This window comes from Cervus canadensis, chromosome 7 (genome assembly GCF_019320065.1).
Source record: "Cervus canadensis isolate Bull #8, Minnesota chromosome 7, ASM1932006v1, whole genome shotgun sequence".
NCBI classification, from domain to species: domain Eukaryota; kingdom Metazoa; phylum Chordata; class Mammalia; order Artiodactyla; family Cervidae; genus Cervus; species Cervus canadensis.
In genome coordinates, this window is record NC_057392.1 from 66,762,584 (window position 1) to 66,780,226 (window position 17,643).

At 35.9% G+C, this 17,643-nt stretch overlaps 1 protein-coding gene across 8 annotated transcripts in view; it reads right to left on the minus strand.

The window, feature by feature from the left end:
• Positions 1–17,643, minus strand: part of NAALADL2 (N-acetylated alpha-linked acidic dipeptidase like 2) — a 1,484,447-nt gene that overhangs the window by 292,827 nt on the left and 1,173,977 nt on the right. For all 8 annotated transcript variants that reach the window (XM_043473697.1, XM_043473696.1, XM_043473703.1 and 5 more), the window contains one exon: positions 1,985–2,131. In XM_043473697.1, coding sequence (XP_043329632.1) covers positions 1,985–2,131 — 147 coding nt within the window. The remainder of the gene's footprint in view (positions 1–1,984; positions 2,132–17,643) is intronic.

The window sequence follows — 17,643 nt, forward strand, 5'->3', positions numbered from 1 at the left end:
GCAGGAGACGTGAGTTCCATCTTTGAGTCAAAAGATCCCTTGGAGAAGGAAATGGCAACCCACTCCAGTACTCATGCCTGCAGAAGCCCAGGGACAGAGGAGCCTGGTGGGCTACAGTCCCTGGGGTTTCAAAAGAGTTGGACACAACTTTGAGACTAAACAACAACAATGGCTCTATAGATTCTGTATATATACCAAGTTTCTCTCATCTATAAAAAACAGTTATTAAAGAAGTTAAATCGTGTCTAGAACTTGAATCCAAAGTCAAAGTGAAAGTCACTCAGTCGTATCTGATTCTTTGTGGCCCCATGCACTATACAGTCCATGGAATTCTCCAGGCCAGAATACTGGAGTGGGTAGCCTTTCTCTTCTCCAGGGGATCTTCTCAACCCAGGGATTGAACCATAGTCTCCTGCATTGCAGGCGGATTCTTTACCAATTGGGCTATCAGGGAAGCCCCCAAAGACAAGTACAGTCTCATTACTAAGGCTATACTATATTGTCTCTCTAAATTGTTGGCTTAAACTCAACCTGCATGAATTAAACATATATTGAATAAAAGTTTTCTTTCAATGTGTTAACATGACAGGAGCTGGATGGGCTGGGATGGGATGGAGGGTGATAAAAAGATGTTAAAATGTGTCAACTAGGAAAATTAAAAATGAGTTAATTTTTTAATTCATCAATTTCATTAAAGTATATATAGTGGGCTTGGAATGAGAAAAGATACCTTTATACATGTACCCCATTTTCAAATAGCATTTGAAAATTTAATTTTAAAAAGCATAAATCACAGTGATTGCTTTTCCACTACCCAAGAATTCATATACAATAGGAGTCATCCAGAATTTCTCCCTCCAAGAATATAAGTTGTTAGTGATCATTTGTAAGTGTCTACTGGTGGCTCAGATGGTAAAGAATCCACATGAAATGCAGGAGACCAGGGTGCTATCCCTGGGTTGGGAAAATCCCCTGGAGAACGGAAGAGCTATTCACTCCAGTATTCTTGCCTTCATGGACAGAGGAGCCTGATAGGCCACAGTCCATGGAGTTGCAAAGAGTCAGACACAAATGAGTGACTAATATACACACAGTTACAAACTGAGGAAATGAAGGGTGAGGATAGAGGTCTGCAGAGAAACAACAAAGATCACTTTAGCAAAAACTATCAGACATTAGGAGACTGCATTTCTGATACTGAGCCTATAAAAATACAATTTAGATACAACTTTTTAGGAACATCTGTAACTGAAAAACAAACAAGGCTTCGTTTTCCAGTCACTGTTTTGTTAATGAAATAATTACTTCAAGAAGGCCACCCCAGAGGCTTTCAAATACCTCCCAGCAAAGAAGGGATAATCTTGCAAAAGAAGGAATAATCTTTCGGTAAGTTTGGATCTACAGAGCAACAGTTTCCTGTGACATAACTCTGAGAAAGATAAAAAGGCTTAAGGTACAACAGAAGAATGAACACAATTAAGGTGAATCAGGCCTCTGTGATATCCTTTGGGAGAAAACTTTCTGTCCTCATGAGAAAAACGTAGTATCTTTTTAGGCAAGGAAACTATTGACAAATTTTGCAAAGCTACTCCACAAGACTCACATTAATATACAGCAGGTGAAATGTACTTTCCCTTGGGCAATGAGAGGAGAATCTATTGCATATGTCATCTGTTTCTGTGAATACTGAAGATTACAATTATGTTTTGATGTTAATCCAACAACTGCACATTTCTTGTTGAGAATCAAGCTGCGAAAATGTGAGTGACAGTATAAATCTTTTTAAATTGAATTCAGCACTATTGAAAAGAGCTGATGTTTTCAAATATTCTTACAAAGCCTCTGAACAACAAGAATAATTTCTAAATGAAACCACATTTTAGAGTAACCTACTTGGTAAGCAAGATGAATAGCCAAGATAAAATAAAATCCTGCATGTCTGCTATATATGGAGTGTGTGTTTTGCATTTCTGTAAGCACTCACCTCTAATGTTTTGATGTCCTCATAAGTAAACCTCACGGTGGGAACTCCAAGATGGTTGATGAAATAATCAGCATCATCCTGCATCTGCTCAGAACTGATATTCGTTTCCGGGCACTGACCTCTTCTGGGACAATTGAACTTATTTTTCTGAAAAAAAAAATAATTTAAATTGTTAGCACACACTATACTTCTTAGGTCATTCCTAAACCAATGCTATTTGACACATGGGCCAGTATGAGCAGTATCAATGATACCCAGGAACCTATCTGAAATATGAACTACAAATGCTTAGACGACACCAACACCCTCCCAAGTGGGAACCTTTGAGAACGAAGTTCAGAAATCTTTGTACCAGCATTCTTTTATGAGGCTCATGCTCACTGGAGAGTGACTTTAGCACTGGCCTAGATCAAGCTTAGCCCATTGTTGTGGCTGCGAAAGCATTTTTATTATGTTGTTGCTGCTAAGTCACGTCAGTCATGTCCGACTCTTTAAGATCCCATGGCCTGTCCTGCTAGTCTCCTCTGTCCAAGGGATTCTCCAGGCAAGAATACTGAAGTGGTTTGCCATGCTCTCCTCCAGGGGATCTTGACCCAGGGATCAAACCCACAGCTCTTATGTCTCCGGCATTGGTAGCTGAATTCTGTATACTAGCATTAACCGGGCTTCCCTGGAAGCTCAGCTGGTAAAGAATTGCCAGCAATGCAAGAGACCCCGGTTCCATTCCTGGGTCAGGAAGATCCCCTGGAGAAGGGAAAGAGTAACCACTCCAGTGCTCTTGGGCTTTCCCGGTGGCTTAGAAAGGGTTAGCTGGAAAAAATAATCTGCCAGCAATGTGGGATACCTGCGTTTGACCCCTGGATTGGGAAGATCCCCTGGAGAAGGGAACAGCTACCCACTCTAATATTCTTGCCTAGAAAATTTCATGGACAGAGGAGCCTGGCAGGCTACTGTCCACGGGATGGCAAAGAATTGGATACCACTGATTAACTTTCATTTTCACCTGGGAATAGATTTATTATAAAGTTTAATGACTCATTAAAAGAGAATGTAGACAAAAACCACTACAATATTGTAAAGTAATTAGCCTCCAACTAATAAAAATAAACAAACAAAAAAAAAGAAATTAAAAAAAAGAGAGAATGTAGAGTCCCTCAAAGGTTTAATTTTGTCTTTTTTAAAGTTTTCCCACAAATATAAAGGATGGTTTGGTAGGATATAATTCTATTCTTAAAATGCTTTTTTGGAAAACCACAGAAAATAAAGTTCCTCCATTTCTTATTCAAAACTTATCCCCACATGTCTTATGAGTATATACCAAATACCATGGGCCAAAGAGAACCAAAAAGCTAAGTGCAACCTCTAGGGAAATAAAAAATGATGGACTATTATTTCTTAAACTAAGAGTTGTCTATCATGTAAAACAAATGACAGTAACTATACAAAAATGAAACAAAAAAAATCAAAATCCAGTTAAATAAGGGTTCTTGTAACTATTATTGATTTAAAATGTCTTCTTCAAAACAATTTCCAAATATCTAGAATATTTCTGTGATGCTGTTGTCTCGAGTGTGAAATGTGGAAGAATACCAGTCTCTTCACCAGGATTCATAAGGGGAATGAGACAACAGTGTGAGAACATCACATCTAATACGAGGCAAAAAGTATGTATTTGGTGCAAATTTGCCATTGAATTGGCACATCGACCCTTCAGTCCCTTCCTATGTTTCTTTGGCATGATATAATTTTGGAAACACTCTTAAATATAACCTATCAAAAGCTTTAGAAGTATGCATTTTAATATTCAGAAACTGAGTTATTCCAACTTTTTTCAGCTACAGTGCTAGATCCTTCAAACATATAATAATGTTTCAATACTTATTTATTTTTCGAGGTACTAATAGAGGGAGGGGACATACATACACCTATGGTTAATTCATGTTGATACATGACAGAAATCAAACCAATATTGTAAACCAATCAATTAAAAATAAATAGATATCAAAAAAAGAAAGATATTTGCAACGAACTTTAAATCAATTAAAACGGAAAGTTGGTGTAAGGATTTATAACCTAGGCAAGGTTTCAGCTTCACTTCATTTACAAATATCTTGGGTAATTAGATAGTACCAGGTGATGCTAGAGGTGAAGAATCCACCTGCCAATACATGAGAGCTGAGAGAGGCAGCTTCCATCCCTGGGTTGGGAAGATCCCCCTGCAGTAGGAAATGGCGACCCACTCCAGTATTCTTGCCTCAAAAATCCCATGGACTTTTTAAGGAACTACAGGAGCCTGGCAGCTACAGAGAGTTGGGCATGACTGAGCAAAACAGCTAACCACTAAGCACTAGGTAACTAAGCACTTTGGGAATAAAAAGTAATGAGTGTTCTAGTATACAGTGCAATGAGAAACCTCATGCTTTTTATGGTGACCTCCCCACCACACACACACCGATTCCTTTAAAAGCTTAATTTTCTGAAAAGATAATTAATCCTCTTTCACTCCTTCATACACTCCTGGGGCCAAGACTCCTAGAGGTTTAATATCAACTGGGAGACTTTAAGGAAAATCTTGATTATTCCCAAAGAAGAGCTACCCTTAAGTACTGGAACATGAAAAGTGAAGAGACCACTTAACATCCTGTAAGAAATCCCAAGTATTTCTGAGAGATCCAGGTAACTGTGAAGGTAATTGTTGCACCAGAATAGACTTATTTCTAATTGAATTTGATTGCACTGAGCAGTCAAGACACTCACCAGTGTCCCGTGACTAATGTCTCCCAGTTTGCCTGCTTCACTCATTCAAATGTACAGAGTGGTGACTGGAGGCATTTGAATTTGGGAAACCTAGGTTGTTGCACCCTTTTATGTTATTAATAGGCTTTGATGGAATCTAGTCTCTTTCCAGACTCTAGCCAATAAAATTAAAATGTATTTTTTAAGTGGTCTACTTTCCCTTTACTGCAGCAACATCTACATGTCTTGGAGATAGCACACATACCCTGTTCATCATCAATGAAAATATAGGTTTGGCCTTTGTTTCATTTTGTATACATAATTCTTACATCCACTCTAAATATCAGTCATGCTCCTTAGACAGAATTTTTTTCTCAATAGGCATGGATAAAAATTGACATCTTTCAATTCCATGAGCTGTCTGTAAAAATTGTTTTTAATTAAAGTTTTAAAAATAATGGTGGTTTTAAATGTTGATATCACTTTTACTCAGTTATCATTGTTATAGTTTCCCTCTCACAAAAAGTAATAATTTCCCATATATGCAAGTTCCTAAAATGGGAGAGATGACCAGCTCCAACCAATGCTTACATCCTTTGTTTTATCTAACAATTACTCAAAGCACAATTCTTGTTTTGCCTCAGTCTTTTACTGAACCCAAGCATTCATCCCAAAACCAGAACAGATTCTGTAGTCTTTCTCCTTTTTCCATGGCTAATCCCATTGCATTTAATATTTTCATTGCAGTCTATTTCTGTGATTTCTTCTAGCTACATCATTGCTTTCATGTTTCGTGTTTTTCAGGCAAATAAAACAAGTAATATCCAGCCTTCAGGATCACATTTCCTAAAATGTTTCTGCATCCTTTCCCCTCCTCTGGCTTGCTTTACTTCACCAATCTATTGAAAAGCCTACATCTTTTCCCTAAAAGTTTGTATTGCCACCTCTCTCATACATAAACTCTTTTGTAAACCAACTCCAAGATGTCAATGGGGTGAATATTATCAGAACTGTTTTTAAATTATGTTTTGACAGTTAAGATCTCTTAAATCACATCTCTGGTACTAATATGGACTATTTAGGGAGAACAGAGTGCAGAATAATAGGCTTGCATGGCCCAAGGTGTAGCTAGGCCTGATAGCTGAAGGCACTAGACTATTGAGTCTCCTGTCAAAATAAAGCCCAAATGAAGAGTAAAAGATTCAAGAAAATCAACCCAAGATTGGAAGATCAGGGGTGACACAGAGTTCCCTCAGGAGCTTTCCTGGGGCCTATCCTTTATCGACTGAGTTTCCCTGTAAAAGCTTGTGGAGAGCTTATCTGGCCAGCCCTTGTCTGTCTCCCCTAGCACCTTATTTTCTACCACCTACTCTCTTATGATTTAACCAAGGATGAGAGGCAGACCTATAGGATCCTCAAGCCTATGTTTATTTTTTTCTTTTGTTCCTAACTAGTTTCAGAGTAAAATAGGGTTAAAAAGAACCCAATTTTCAGATTGAATCATCTAGGGATTTCCCTTAAGAGGAAAACATTCCTGGCACACAAAACCTTTCCTCTAAATCTTTTTATTATTCACTACTTTAAATTCTAGGCCAAACTCACAGACCTGAAGTGATCCTAAATCTGTATTCTAATTTAATATAAATTGTTTTCCCTCACAGCAGTGAAGTGGATTGTAATGGATCCATATCAGGTACCAGATGTTGATCTACTCAACCTCTAAAAGCACCACTATCTGAGAGGAAAGTAGAAAATGTTTTTCCTTCACTTTTCTAGAAGTTAGCCACCACAAGTGAGAGAAGATTGGTAACAAATTTGTACAGATCAATATTTTTTTAAATTTATTTACAAAGCTGAATAAATACAAATTAAATATTTCCTTCAAGGAGTTCAAAATGTTTCACACTTAATGTTTGATACCAGACATGTTTATTCCAGTTTATAAAGTAAGCAAGTTCAGACAAAAGCCATGATTATGTCATGTTTAATTTCCTATCACTAGTCTGTTGACCTGAAATGAAATCATAACCTCAATCCTAAATCAGTATGCTCTTTGCAAGTATACTTTTAAGCTGAAAGGAATAACTTAATAGTAGAATATTATATAAGTGAACTATAAATACATTAAGTCAACATTTGCATTAGTTGAATAGCAATACCAAGACATGCTGACAGGTGTCTAAAGTATTTGAAAATATGTTTAATAATTCAAACATCTTATTTCTGCTTTCCCTTGCTTACATACTCACCCTACATACTTAAGAAATCTAAGATGACCACTTACTCAAACAACAAAAAAAAAAGCATTACATTCAAAATTAAAGTACTGCATTCTACATATTAGAATAAAATTAAGTCACTTTATATTCATTCAGCATTATTTTGTAATTTTAATTGGGCAAAAGCAACTTATCATTCTGATTTTCACAAAGTATAAAAATGTTGAAATTGTGATAATGATGTCTGTGATATTTTAAAAATGATTTTTTTATAGGCACTAGGATGGTTAATTTTATGTGTTAACTTGTCTCGGACATGAGGTGCCCAGATATTTGCTCAATATTATTCTGGGAATTCCTTTAAGGGTGATTTTAGATGAAATTTTCATTTGAATTGGTAGATTGATTAAAGCAGATTGCCCTCCCTAATGTGGATGGGCCTAATTCAATCAATTTAAGGTCTAAATAGAACAAAAAGCAGACCATCCCACCAGTTAGGAAGAACTCCTCCTCCCTGACTGCCTTGAACTGGGACATGGATCTTTTCTTTTTCTGTGTTCAGCTGAAACATCAGTTCTTATTGGGTCTCAAGTCTTCTGGTATTTGGGCCAGAACTTACACCAGCAGTTCTCTTGGGTCTCCAACTGGCCAACTGCAGATCTTGGGACCCTAGAGAACTCTGACTTATACGGACACTCTTAGATGCTTGGTCAACCTATTTGTATAAGAAATTTCAATCAGAACTAGTGAAAAATTAAACTTTAATCATACTGAGAAGAACATTTTGTTGTTGTCGTTTGATCAACTGAAAGCGGTTTCACACAATTTTGTTATATTTTTAACTTCATAATTTATAAACATGATCCCAGGCAACATGAACACATAAACAGGTGAGGAATCATAGAGAAAGGAGTACATTTTGAAATTGGAAAGAATCTAAAAATCTTAAAGCCCCAAGGTGATTATCCTGAGCTCCGCAGAAAGAATTTAGATCAATTAGACTAATGGACCAAAAAAAAAAAAAAGCATTTTTATATTCACTTAATTCTAACTGAAATTTAACATTTCACTCAGCTGTGACGATACCATAAAACCAATAGTATTAGCATTATCTGTGACTTTGTGAACTAAATGAAATCAGGCATTTTCATCTCACATTTCAGTTGTTGTATAAGCTCACCACTAATTTTCAAAGAAGAAAGTTATGAGATACTTTGCTGAATTTTGATATTTAATGTGTCTTAATTTTTAAATGTTTATATAATACTAAAACATGGACTTTCATATCTAGTTAACTGCACTTTGATACAATTGGTTTCTTTTGTCATCCTGTGTATTTAAATCTAAGCATTTTATAATATTATTTCTGAGAATGAGTCTATATAGGATTTACCAGCCTTTCAAATGTTCCATAGGGGAGATATACCCTTGCAAAACAGTTTCATCTTACAAATTAGAAAACTGAGGCTTCCAAATCAACAGATCTTGTGCTCCAAAATCATTGTGGATGGTGACTGCAGCCATGAAATTAAAAGACACTTGCTCCTTGGAAGGAAAGCTATGATAAACCTAGACAGCATATTAAAAAGCAGACATCATTTTGCTGACAAAGGTCCATAGAGTCAAAGCTATGGTTTTTCCAGTAGTTATGTACAGATGTGAGAGTTGGGCCATAAAGAAAGGTGAACACTGAAAACTTGATGCTTTTGAACTGTGGTGCTAGAGAAGACTTTTGAGAGTCCCTTGAACTGCAAGAAGATCAAACCAACCAGTTCTAAAGGAAATCAACCCTGAATATTCATTGGAAGGACTGATGCTGAAGCTGAAGCTCCAGTACTCTGGCCACCTGATGTAGAGAGCTGACTCAATGGAAAAGACCCTGTTACTGGGAAAGATTGAAGGTAGGAGGAAAACGGATCAACAGAGGATGAGATGGTTGGGTGGCATCACTGACTCAATGGACATGACTGCACAAACTCTGGGAGACAGTGAAGGACAGGGAAGACTGGTGTGTTGCAGTTTATGGGGTTGCAAGAGTCAGACATGATTTAGTGACTAACAACAACAGCAAATCAACAGAGCCAGGATTTGATTTCAGGTCTTCTCACTCCAAATGTAATGCTTTTTCTTCTCTATCATGTTTGCACATGCAGCATACAGACAACATTAATGTACTAACCTTAAATTTTTTCTTCCTAGGATTCTAGGATTTTTGTTTTAAGTCATATTCAATTACTGGATGTAATTGTAACAAACTGTACCTGTGGCAACTCTTCAATGCTTCGCTATTGTGTGTATCATGTGTTCTTTATTTATTTAGCTTGTATTTTTATGCCAGTATGTTAAGTTGCTATTTAGGAAGCAATTCTTAATAATGAATTACAGAACTCCTCTAATAATCTTTGAGATACTAACTTTCTTTAGTATTTTAAACTAGAAAGTTGTTATTCTTAACATCAGCATCTGATAATGAGTTCTTTATACATAAAATATACTTTCAAGATGGAAAACCTATTTTTAAAAAATCAATAGATACATTGGCATGCCTTTTAAAAATGTTAAATTGAGTAGGGGAAAAATAGCTTTTTAGTTTAAAATGGCAATTTTCAACTCATAAAATGGAACTTTGAAAATCTCCCATATCTCAAAGTTTCTGCAAAGGTTTTACAACCTACTCCCATGGTGTTAACCAAGTATTTTCAGCCTTAAAAGTTGAATGATCACTATTCCTCTAGTATACTCAAGTAGAATTGGTAAACTGAAAAACGCACTCTAATTCTTGTTCTGTTAGATTTTTCAACCACAATCTTGTTATTGAATGCAGAAAAATATAACTTTACATTTGAAATAATTCAAACTGTATTTAAAATATATGCATGAGCTAATGAATGCTTTAGAGACCACTCTGTGAAGGTGCAAATGGAAAAGAATAAAGACATTTGTCCTTGTTTTTAGTGTAACTTCTAACTTATAGCCTCATCCATGCCAAACTCTATTTCTTTTCTCCTTCCACTTCCCTGACCAACTTCACCTCCCTGGCCAAGAGACACATAAGGCAGGAGACCTATTTCTCTTTTATTTCTCTCTATTTAAGGCTTTGTGATGCAATAAAAACAAGTATGTTATTTTAAAACTATAAAGATATCAACCCTTCAGCCACTCTGTTGGGTTTAAATAAAGATCTCAACCAATAGGAGGCTTCACTCATGGTCCAGTGGTTGACAGTCTGCCCTGCAATGCAGGGGATGTGGTTTGATCCCTGGGGGAATTAATATTCCACATCCCTGTACGAAATAAACTGGTGGACCATGACTAGAGAGCTGGCTTGCTTCAACTACTGAAGCCTGCATCCTCTGGAACACACATGTCACAACTACTTAGCCCACAGTATGACTAGAGAGTCTATGCACTGTGATGAAAGGTCATGAGGGTCACAACTAAGATTACCCAAGGTGGCCAAATAAATAAATTAAAAAAAAAAATCTCAACTAATGAAATAGTATCTACTCTATGCTATCTTATACCACAATACATTCCAGATGAACCCATTTTTTAAATATAAGAATCTAAATGATAAAAGTGGAACAATAAATTAGAACCATAAGTAGAATGGTTCTCTAAAAAGGTAGAACCATAAACAGTAGAAGATAATTTTGATAATCTTATTAGAATATGAAAGACAAACTCAAAACACAAAAAAGATTGACTAGTCCAACTACACAAAATTGTAACTATTCTGGATGACAAAATTTACCATAAACAGGAATAATTGAAAATGTAGAAGGAAAATAGTTACAATTTATTCTACAGGCAAATGGCTAATATCTGTAATGGATAAAGAAAAAAGACTGAAAAGTAAAAAAAAATAGTCGATGAATATTAACTCACATGTCATAGGAATAAATACTTATAAATGGCTTATATATATAAATACATATAAAGTGTCTTTTATAATTACTTTACAGAAAACTTTGACAAGTTTGATTTTAATTATAGATTGCATTGGAGAGGATGTGGAAATTCCGGTGCCTCATATATTGTTGAAGAAAAAACTAAGACAAATTTTATGAAGGTTAAATAAATGATATTAGATTTATTCAAAGGAAAAACATGCTGCCTTGAGAAAATGAAGGTACTCTTGCAAATGGAGAAAACAATCTCTAAGACAAATTTTATATACTTAATATAAAAAATTAAAAGATTATATGCCATTGTCATTTGTGTTTTATTTTTGAAAGTAAAATTTTAAAGAAGTGTATGTATATACTCTATTTCAGCTGACCCTCTGTACCTGTGGATGTACTTTGCCATTTCATATAAGGGATTTGAGTATCCTCAGATTTTGGTATAGGATGAGGATGGGGGGAGGCTGTCATGGAACCAATCTCTGCAGATACTGAGGGGCAACTACATATGCAAATAATATTTGCCTCTGGGGAGAGGTACTGGCGGGAGAAAAAGGCTTAGGTGAAAGACTTCTCATTGTCTACCTGTTTATTACTTCTGAATTTTCAATCTGTGATTGAATCATCTGCCCCCCTGCCCAAACTACAAGTTCCAAATCCCCTCTGAACTTACGTTCTAGGTTCCCAATTCTAAGATCCCCTTGATTGTAAGAAACATCAATTTTAAAACAGATTTTCTTGAATAGTATAGGAAAGAAAGAAACCACTAACAAGCAGCTCACAGTTTCAGAAATGTTAACATTTTATAGAATGTCCATGCCTAGAAAGATGGGATATTTAGAGTTGTATTGCTGGCAACCATTTAATATAAGAAGGTCAATTTAGGATTATCAAAAATGTATGAAGCATTGGGGAGGAGACAAATGACAGTAACTGCCATTTCAGTTTAATAGGGAAGAAAAGGTTCAAATACAGAGGATTTGGGAATAGATACAACAACATTAGACCCTTGATGAGGTAGGGGGGTCACCAAAGTAGGCATTCTAAATAACCAGGAGGATACTGGGAGAGAAAAGAGAGACAAAGACAGCAGGGAAAACTGAAAAAACTCCATTCATTTAATAATTATGATTTCCTTAAGGACAATTCTTGCTTACGTGGTTTGTGTGTGTTTATATTTTCTAGACACATACCAAATGATGATCAAAATATGTTAAAGACGGACCATCTCACTTATTACAAAGAGACATTTACAGAAGGATTTATCATTTACAAACAGACATATTATAGTGAAACCCTGTGAAATGGATAAAATAAATATTATTATCCCATATTGCGGACTAAAAGCTTTGCTATCCTCTAAAGATGTAAGGATAGCAAATGGAACAACATTCAGGGGTTTCTAACTTAGTTTTTACGTTACCTCCCTCCCCCACCTACTCCCATCTCTTGGCCAGTGTCTTTTCCCTCAAGCTTAACTAACGCGATAAAGAAGGAGTACAGAATCTGTACATAAAACGCTTGTGGCCTGCTAACAACTAAATTAAAATCACTTTTCAGTTTAAGAGAAATAGAGACTTAAAGTAGCAGATGCAAAGACTCCATAGACCCCTTAGTCACTTTGGAATTTCTGTAATATGTTTGCAGATGGTCACTGCAATAGCTAAGCCTATTTCTTCATGAAATACAAACTATATATAGAATGACAACCTCAGAGCTCTTTCAAAAATGGTACTCTGATTATATCTGAATGAAACTGTGCGCATATTGAAAAGGTAAAGCAGAACCATCCAAATTGACCTTTGGCCAACATACAGGATGAACGCACATTCCTCTTGGGTACAATTCCTATAGGACCATTAATGACCAAAAGGATCAAAATATAGATTTTATGTCTCAGTGAAGGATAACAATTCTGGCTTCACAGTGCTGTTCTACGCTGAGGAATTGGCTGACATAACATAACTTCAGCTATTATTTCACCAGCCTTCTTGAGGTTTGTCTTAAATAGCTTCTCCTAGCCTTACAGGCAATGCTGTTTTAAATAATCCAATGTCAGCATTTTAGTGATATATTCCAGCTGCCAGGCATTAAAAAAAAAATAACTGAAAAACCTAACCAGTTTTCAATTCAACATTAACTGTCTCAGGCTGCAAATATTTTTAATGAAATATTTAAACAAAATTATCCACAGATGAAACAATTTAACAACTTTATTCAAAAAAAAAAAATCTGACATTTCAAAAAAAGTACAGCCAAAAGCAAGAAAACAGTTGGAAATACTCTGCATATGTTTAGCATCATTTAGTAGACAGCAGGAGAAAGTTTGCAATCCTCTCTATGACCAGGGTTATGGGGCAGCTGTAAGTCAGGAGGGTGCTTTCTGGTTTTTTAGTGGTAATTCGTTTAATTTTAGGAGGACACAGGGAGAAAAAGCTGAAAAATGCAGACTTGGCAAGCAGGAGGGCAAAAGGATGTGGGTGGCAAACCATCACACATTACCATTTCAAGCAAGTGAAATGCTGAGTGTGAGAAATCGGGAAAAGGAAACAACACCATTAGCAGTACTATGTCTAACACTGAGGATGACAACATCATGGCGTAACCTTAAAGCCCAGGGCCAAAATATCTGCTAGCCTAGGGATGCTTTTGCTAGAATGAGTCCATCAGAGAGTAGCCACCGTGTGTCTAAGGAGCACTGAGCATAGGGCACCCAGACACCCCCCATGACTGTCACCCCCAGGCCCATCCCCATATGTGAATTTTCTTTGCACCATACATAGACCCATTGCTTTGGTCAGCATGTACCAGAAAGTCTTATACTTATATCACTGTTTTAACTTAATTCTTCTTTGTATTTTTTCTGTCCCTTCTACATGTTTTCCTGAAGGCACAGAATTTGTTTAGTCCATCTTTCTGTAGATCCCATATTGATCAGCACAGTAAAATAAGTAAAAATGAAGTCAGTCCTGGCATATCAATCTTTTCCAATGGGATAGAATCATAAGGGAGAAGAAAAGAGATACACAAACATCATATGGCTTAGCCTAGGTTTGGACCTGAAAATTACTGGACTCAGAATGCCAAAGATGCCGCAAGAAGTTTGAGGTTGACTTCAGGTAATTCCATAAGTCACACTTACATTGCAGCACATTCTGTCTCTTAATCCCTTAATGGGCAAAATTTGCTTTCAAGTAAACAATATATCCTATTAGCTCCTGCAGGAAATCAATAAGTATGTGCTAATATCAAAAAGTACATTGTGTTGAGTAGGTACTTGAGATACATATTAAAGAATGATCAAAACATGACCCATAAATGCATTGTATGTAGACAGGCAATTTTGCATTCTCCTTTAAAAAACACTGCTTTTTAAAGTATGACTTTTCAGCTGTATGACTTTAGAGCAGTTACTTAACTTCCTAATGCTTTGAATTTATCAAATGTAAGAAAAGAAAATGTGTACTATGTGAAGTGGTTGACAGGAGTACATTAAATAATGCATGCAAATCACTCAGCACCTAGTCTATCAAAAGTACTTAGTACATAACTATTACCATTATGAATTATCATCACTACTAAAGTAACAGACAAATGCCCACATAGCCTATATTTTTGTCAATGTATCCCCTCCCAAATTTACTTAAAACTGTAATTTCTCCTGCCTTCTAAGATGTGGATTGCTCACATTTAGAAAGTTAAGTTTTTTCACAATTATTTAATTCACTTTTTCCTAATGAACTTTGGTGGACTTTGGTTTTAAAGAAGGCTCTTTACATATTATTTGTTTTCTTTTCCCCATTCAAGTTAATTTATTTGAATTTTATGAGTTAGTTCATGCGATGTAGTAGGATTTTTATTGCTTAATTTTTCCATGTGAAACGTTTTACAAATATTAAATATTATAAAGTATATTCCCCTTTTGATATTTCAAACAATGAAAGGCTTTTTTAGATAGCCTTACCTCAAGTAAAAAAGCCTTTCATTGTTTGAAATATCAAAAGGGGAATATACTTTATAATATTTAATATTTGTAAAACGTTTCACATGGAAAAATTAAGCAATAAAAATCCTACTTGAGGTAAGGCTATGTAACGGAGAAAGCAATGGCACCCCACTCCAGTACTCTTGCCTGGAAAATCCCATGGACGGAGGAGCCTGGTAGGCTGCAGTCCATGGGGTCGCTAAGAGTCGGACACGACTGAGCGACTTCACTTTCACTTTTCACTTTCATGCATTGGAGAAGGAAATGGCAACTGACTCCAGTGTTCTTGCCTGGAGAATCCCAGGGATGGGGGAGCCTGGTGGGCTGCCGTCTATGGGGTTGCATAGAGTCGGACATGACTGAAGCGACTTAGCAGCAGCAGCAGCAGCAAGGCTATGTACAACATGATTATCTATATCTGAGAAATGATAGAATATTATTACATATTTTTTCATTCAGTATTAAGTATTTTTTATTAGCATTTTAAATTTTCTTAAATTTTCCTTTAACAAAACTATTATTTTCTTAAAGAATAATTCTTAACAATATATAATGACAGAAATTGTTATGTGGTTACAGCCTGCATAAACTTGTGATACTTTTTATTAAAATATAAGTTGGATCAAGATAAGACTGTGAAAGAAAAAATACTTTAAAAGCATAATACTTAATTCTCAATTTTGTAATCCCAATGCTGTGATTCCAAAGAAGTCAGCTTTTAGAATTCACCTTGAAAAAACCCTCTTCCCCACATCTGGAACTAAGAGCACTTAGAAATAGAACTTGATAAGAGACAGTGTATTGGAGTTGACATTTTGTAGATAGACACAAAAAGCACACAAATGACTATTTAGCATGCCCTCCTGCCATCTGTGACCTTGACATCCCACTTGGATGTAAAATAGATACTTCAAACTTAACTCATCAACGATTAAATTCTACATTATGCTAAATGAAATAAGCTAGTCACAAATGGACAAATATTTTATGATTCCACTTACATGAGCACTATGGATTAGATCGTCCCCCCAAACACATATTGAAACCCTAACCTCAAATATGACTGTATTTAGAGATAGGGCTGGTGTGGAATGAGTAAAGGTTAAATGAGGTCATAAGGGTGGGGCCCTAATAGACTTGGTGACCTTAAGAGAAGAGAAAGAGACACCAAAACTTTCTCCAGCATAGAAAGACACAGCAAGATAGGAAGAGCGATCTCACCAGGAACCAGCACCTTGACCTTGGACATTTCAGCTTCCAGAACAGTGAGTAGTAAATATGTGTGGTTTAAACCACTCAGTATACAGTAGTTTGTTTATAGCTGAACAACCAGATTAATATAATGAAGGATCTAGGGTAGTCAAATTCATAGACACAAAAAATAGAACAGTGGTTGCCAGGGACTAGGGGGAGGGGGAAATTGGGGTGTTGTTTAATGGATACAGAATTTCAGTTTTGCAGGGTAAAAAACTGTGGAGACTGGTTGCACAACAATATGAATATACTCAACACTACTGAACTATACTGAACTAGTATATAATATACACTATATACTATACACTGAACTATATAACACTATACCAATTAATATGGTAAATATTATGTATAGTGTATCTCACTATATAATTAAAATTTTAATAATAATATATCAAAGAAATAAACTATTGATTTCCTCTCAAATTAGCTTTTTCCCCAGTGTTCCATATCTCCAAATACAGTTCCAATATTCATTCAGTTATTCACCTCAAATTTTTAGGTTATTCTGTATTATACATCTCCTTTTGTCCCTTAAATGTAATCTAGTGTCTATCAAATTTTAGCATGCAAGAGATCACCTGGAAAGCTTGCTACAACATGGATTGGTGGGCCCTACTCCCACACTTGTGAATCAGTAGGTCTGAGGTGGGTTTCAAGAAACAAATGCATAGACCTCAATGTCCATAGCAATACTATTTACAATAGCCAAGACATGGAAGCAGCCCAAGTGTCTATATATATATATAAACACATACATACATATATAAATGCACTATGTATATATGCATATATATATGCTACAGAATATTACTCAGCCATAAAAATGAAATAATTTGCAGCATGAATGGACCAAGAGATTATCATACTATGTAAACAAAGTTAGAGAAAGACAGATACCATAAGATATCACAGACACAGAAAATCAATTTATGGTTAACAAAGGGGAAAGGGAGGAGGGGGCAAAGTTAGGAGTCTGGGATTAACAGATATACACTACTCTATATAAAACAGAAAACCAATAAGAACCTACTGTATAGTATAGGGAACTATATTTAATATGAAACAGAATCTAAAAAAGAATTCATGTATGTATATATGTGTGTTTGTGTATGTATCTGAATCACTTTACTGCACAGCTAAAATTAACACAATGTCTTAAGATCAGTTTCAATTAAAAAAATAAAAATAAAAGTATTCAAACTTGGCTCCTATCTGAAGAAAAAACAGAAACATGTGCATAGATGGGAAGTGTGGGATAAGAGATTTAAGAATTAAATTACTACTATTAAAGCTGGGAAAGATTGAAGGCATGGAGAGAAGGGGATGATAGAGGATGAGATGGTTGTGCTAGGTAGTTAGGGAAAAGGAGTCCAGAATGGCGGTGGCTAAAAGACCTGGAAGGGAAAAGCCTGCGAAAATAGAACAGAGGAAGGTCCAAGGACCAGAGTGAGAACCTCAGGTAAAACAAACAGCACTCCTGGCTGGCCCAATTTACATAGGAAAGGCCCAGGGAGAAAGAAACAAATAAAAAGAGGAGCCAAAGCTAGCTTTCTCTCT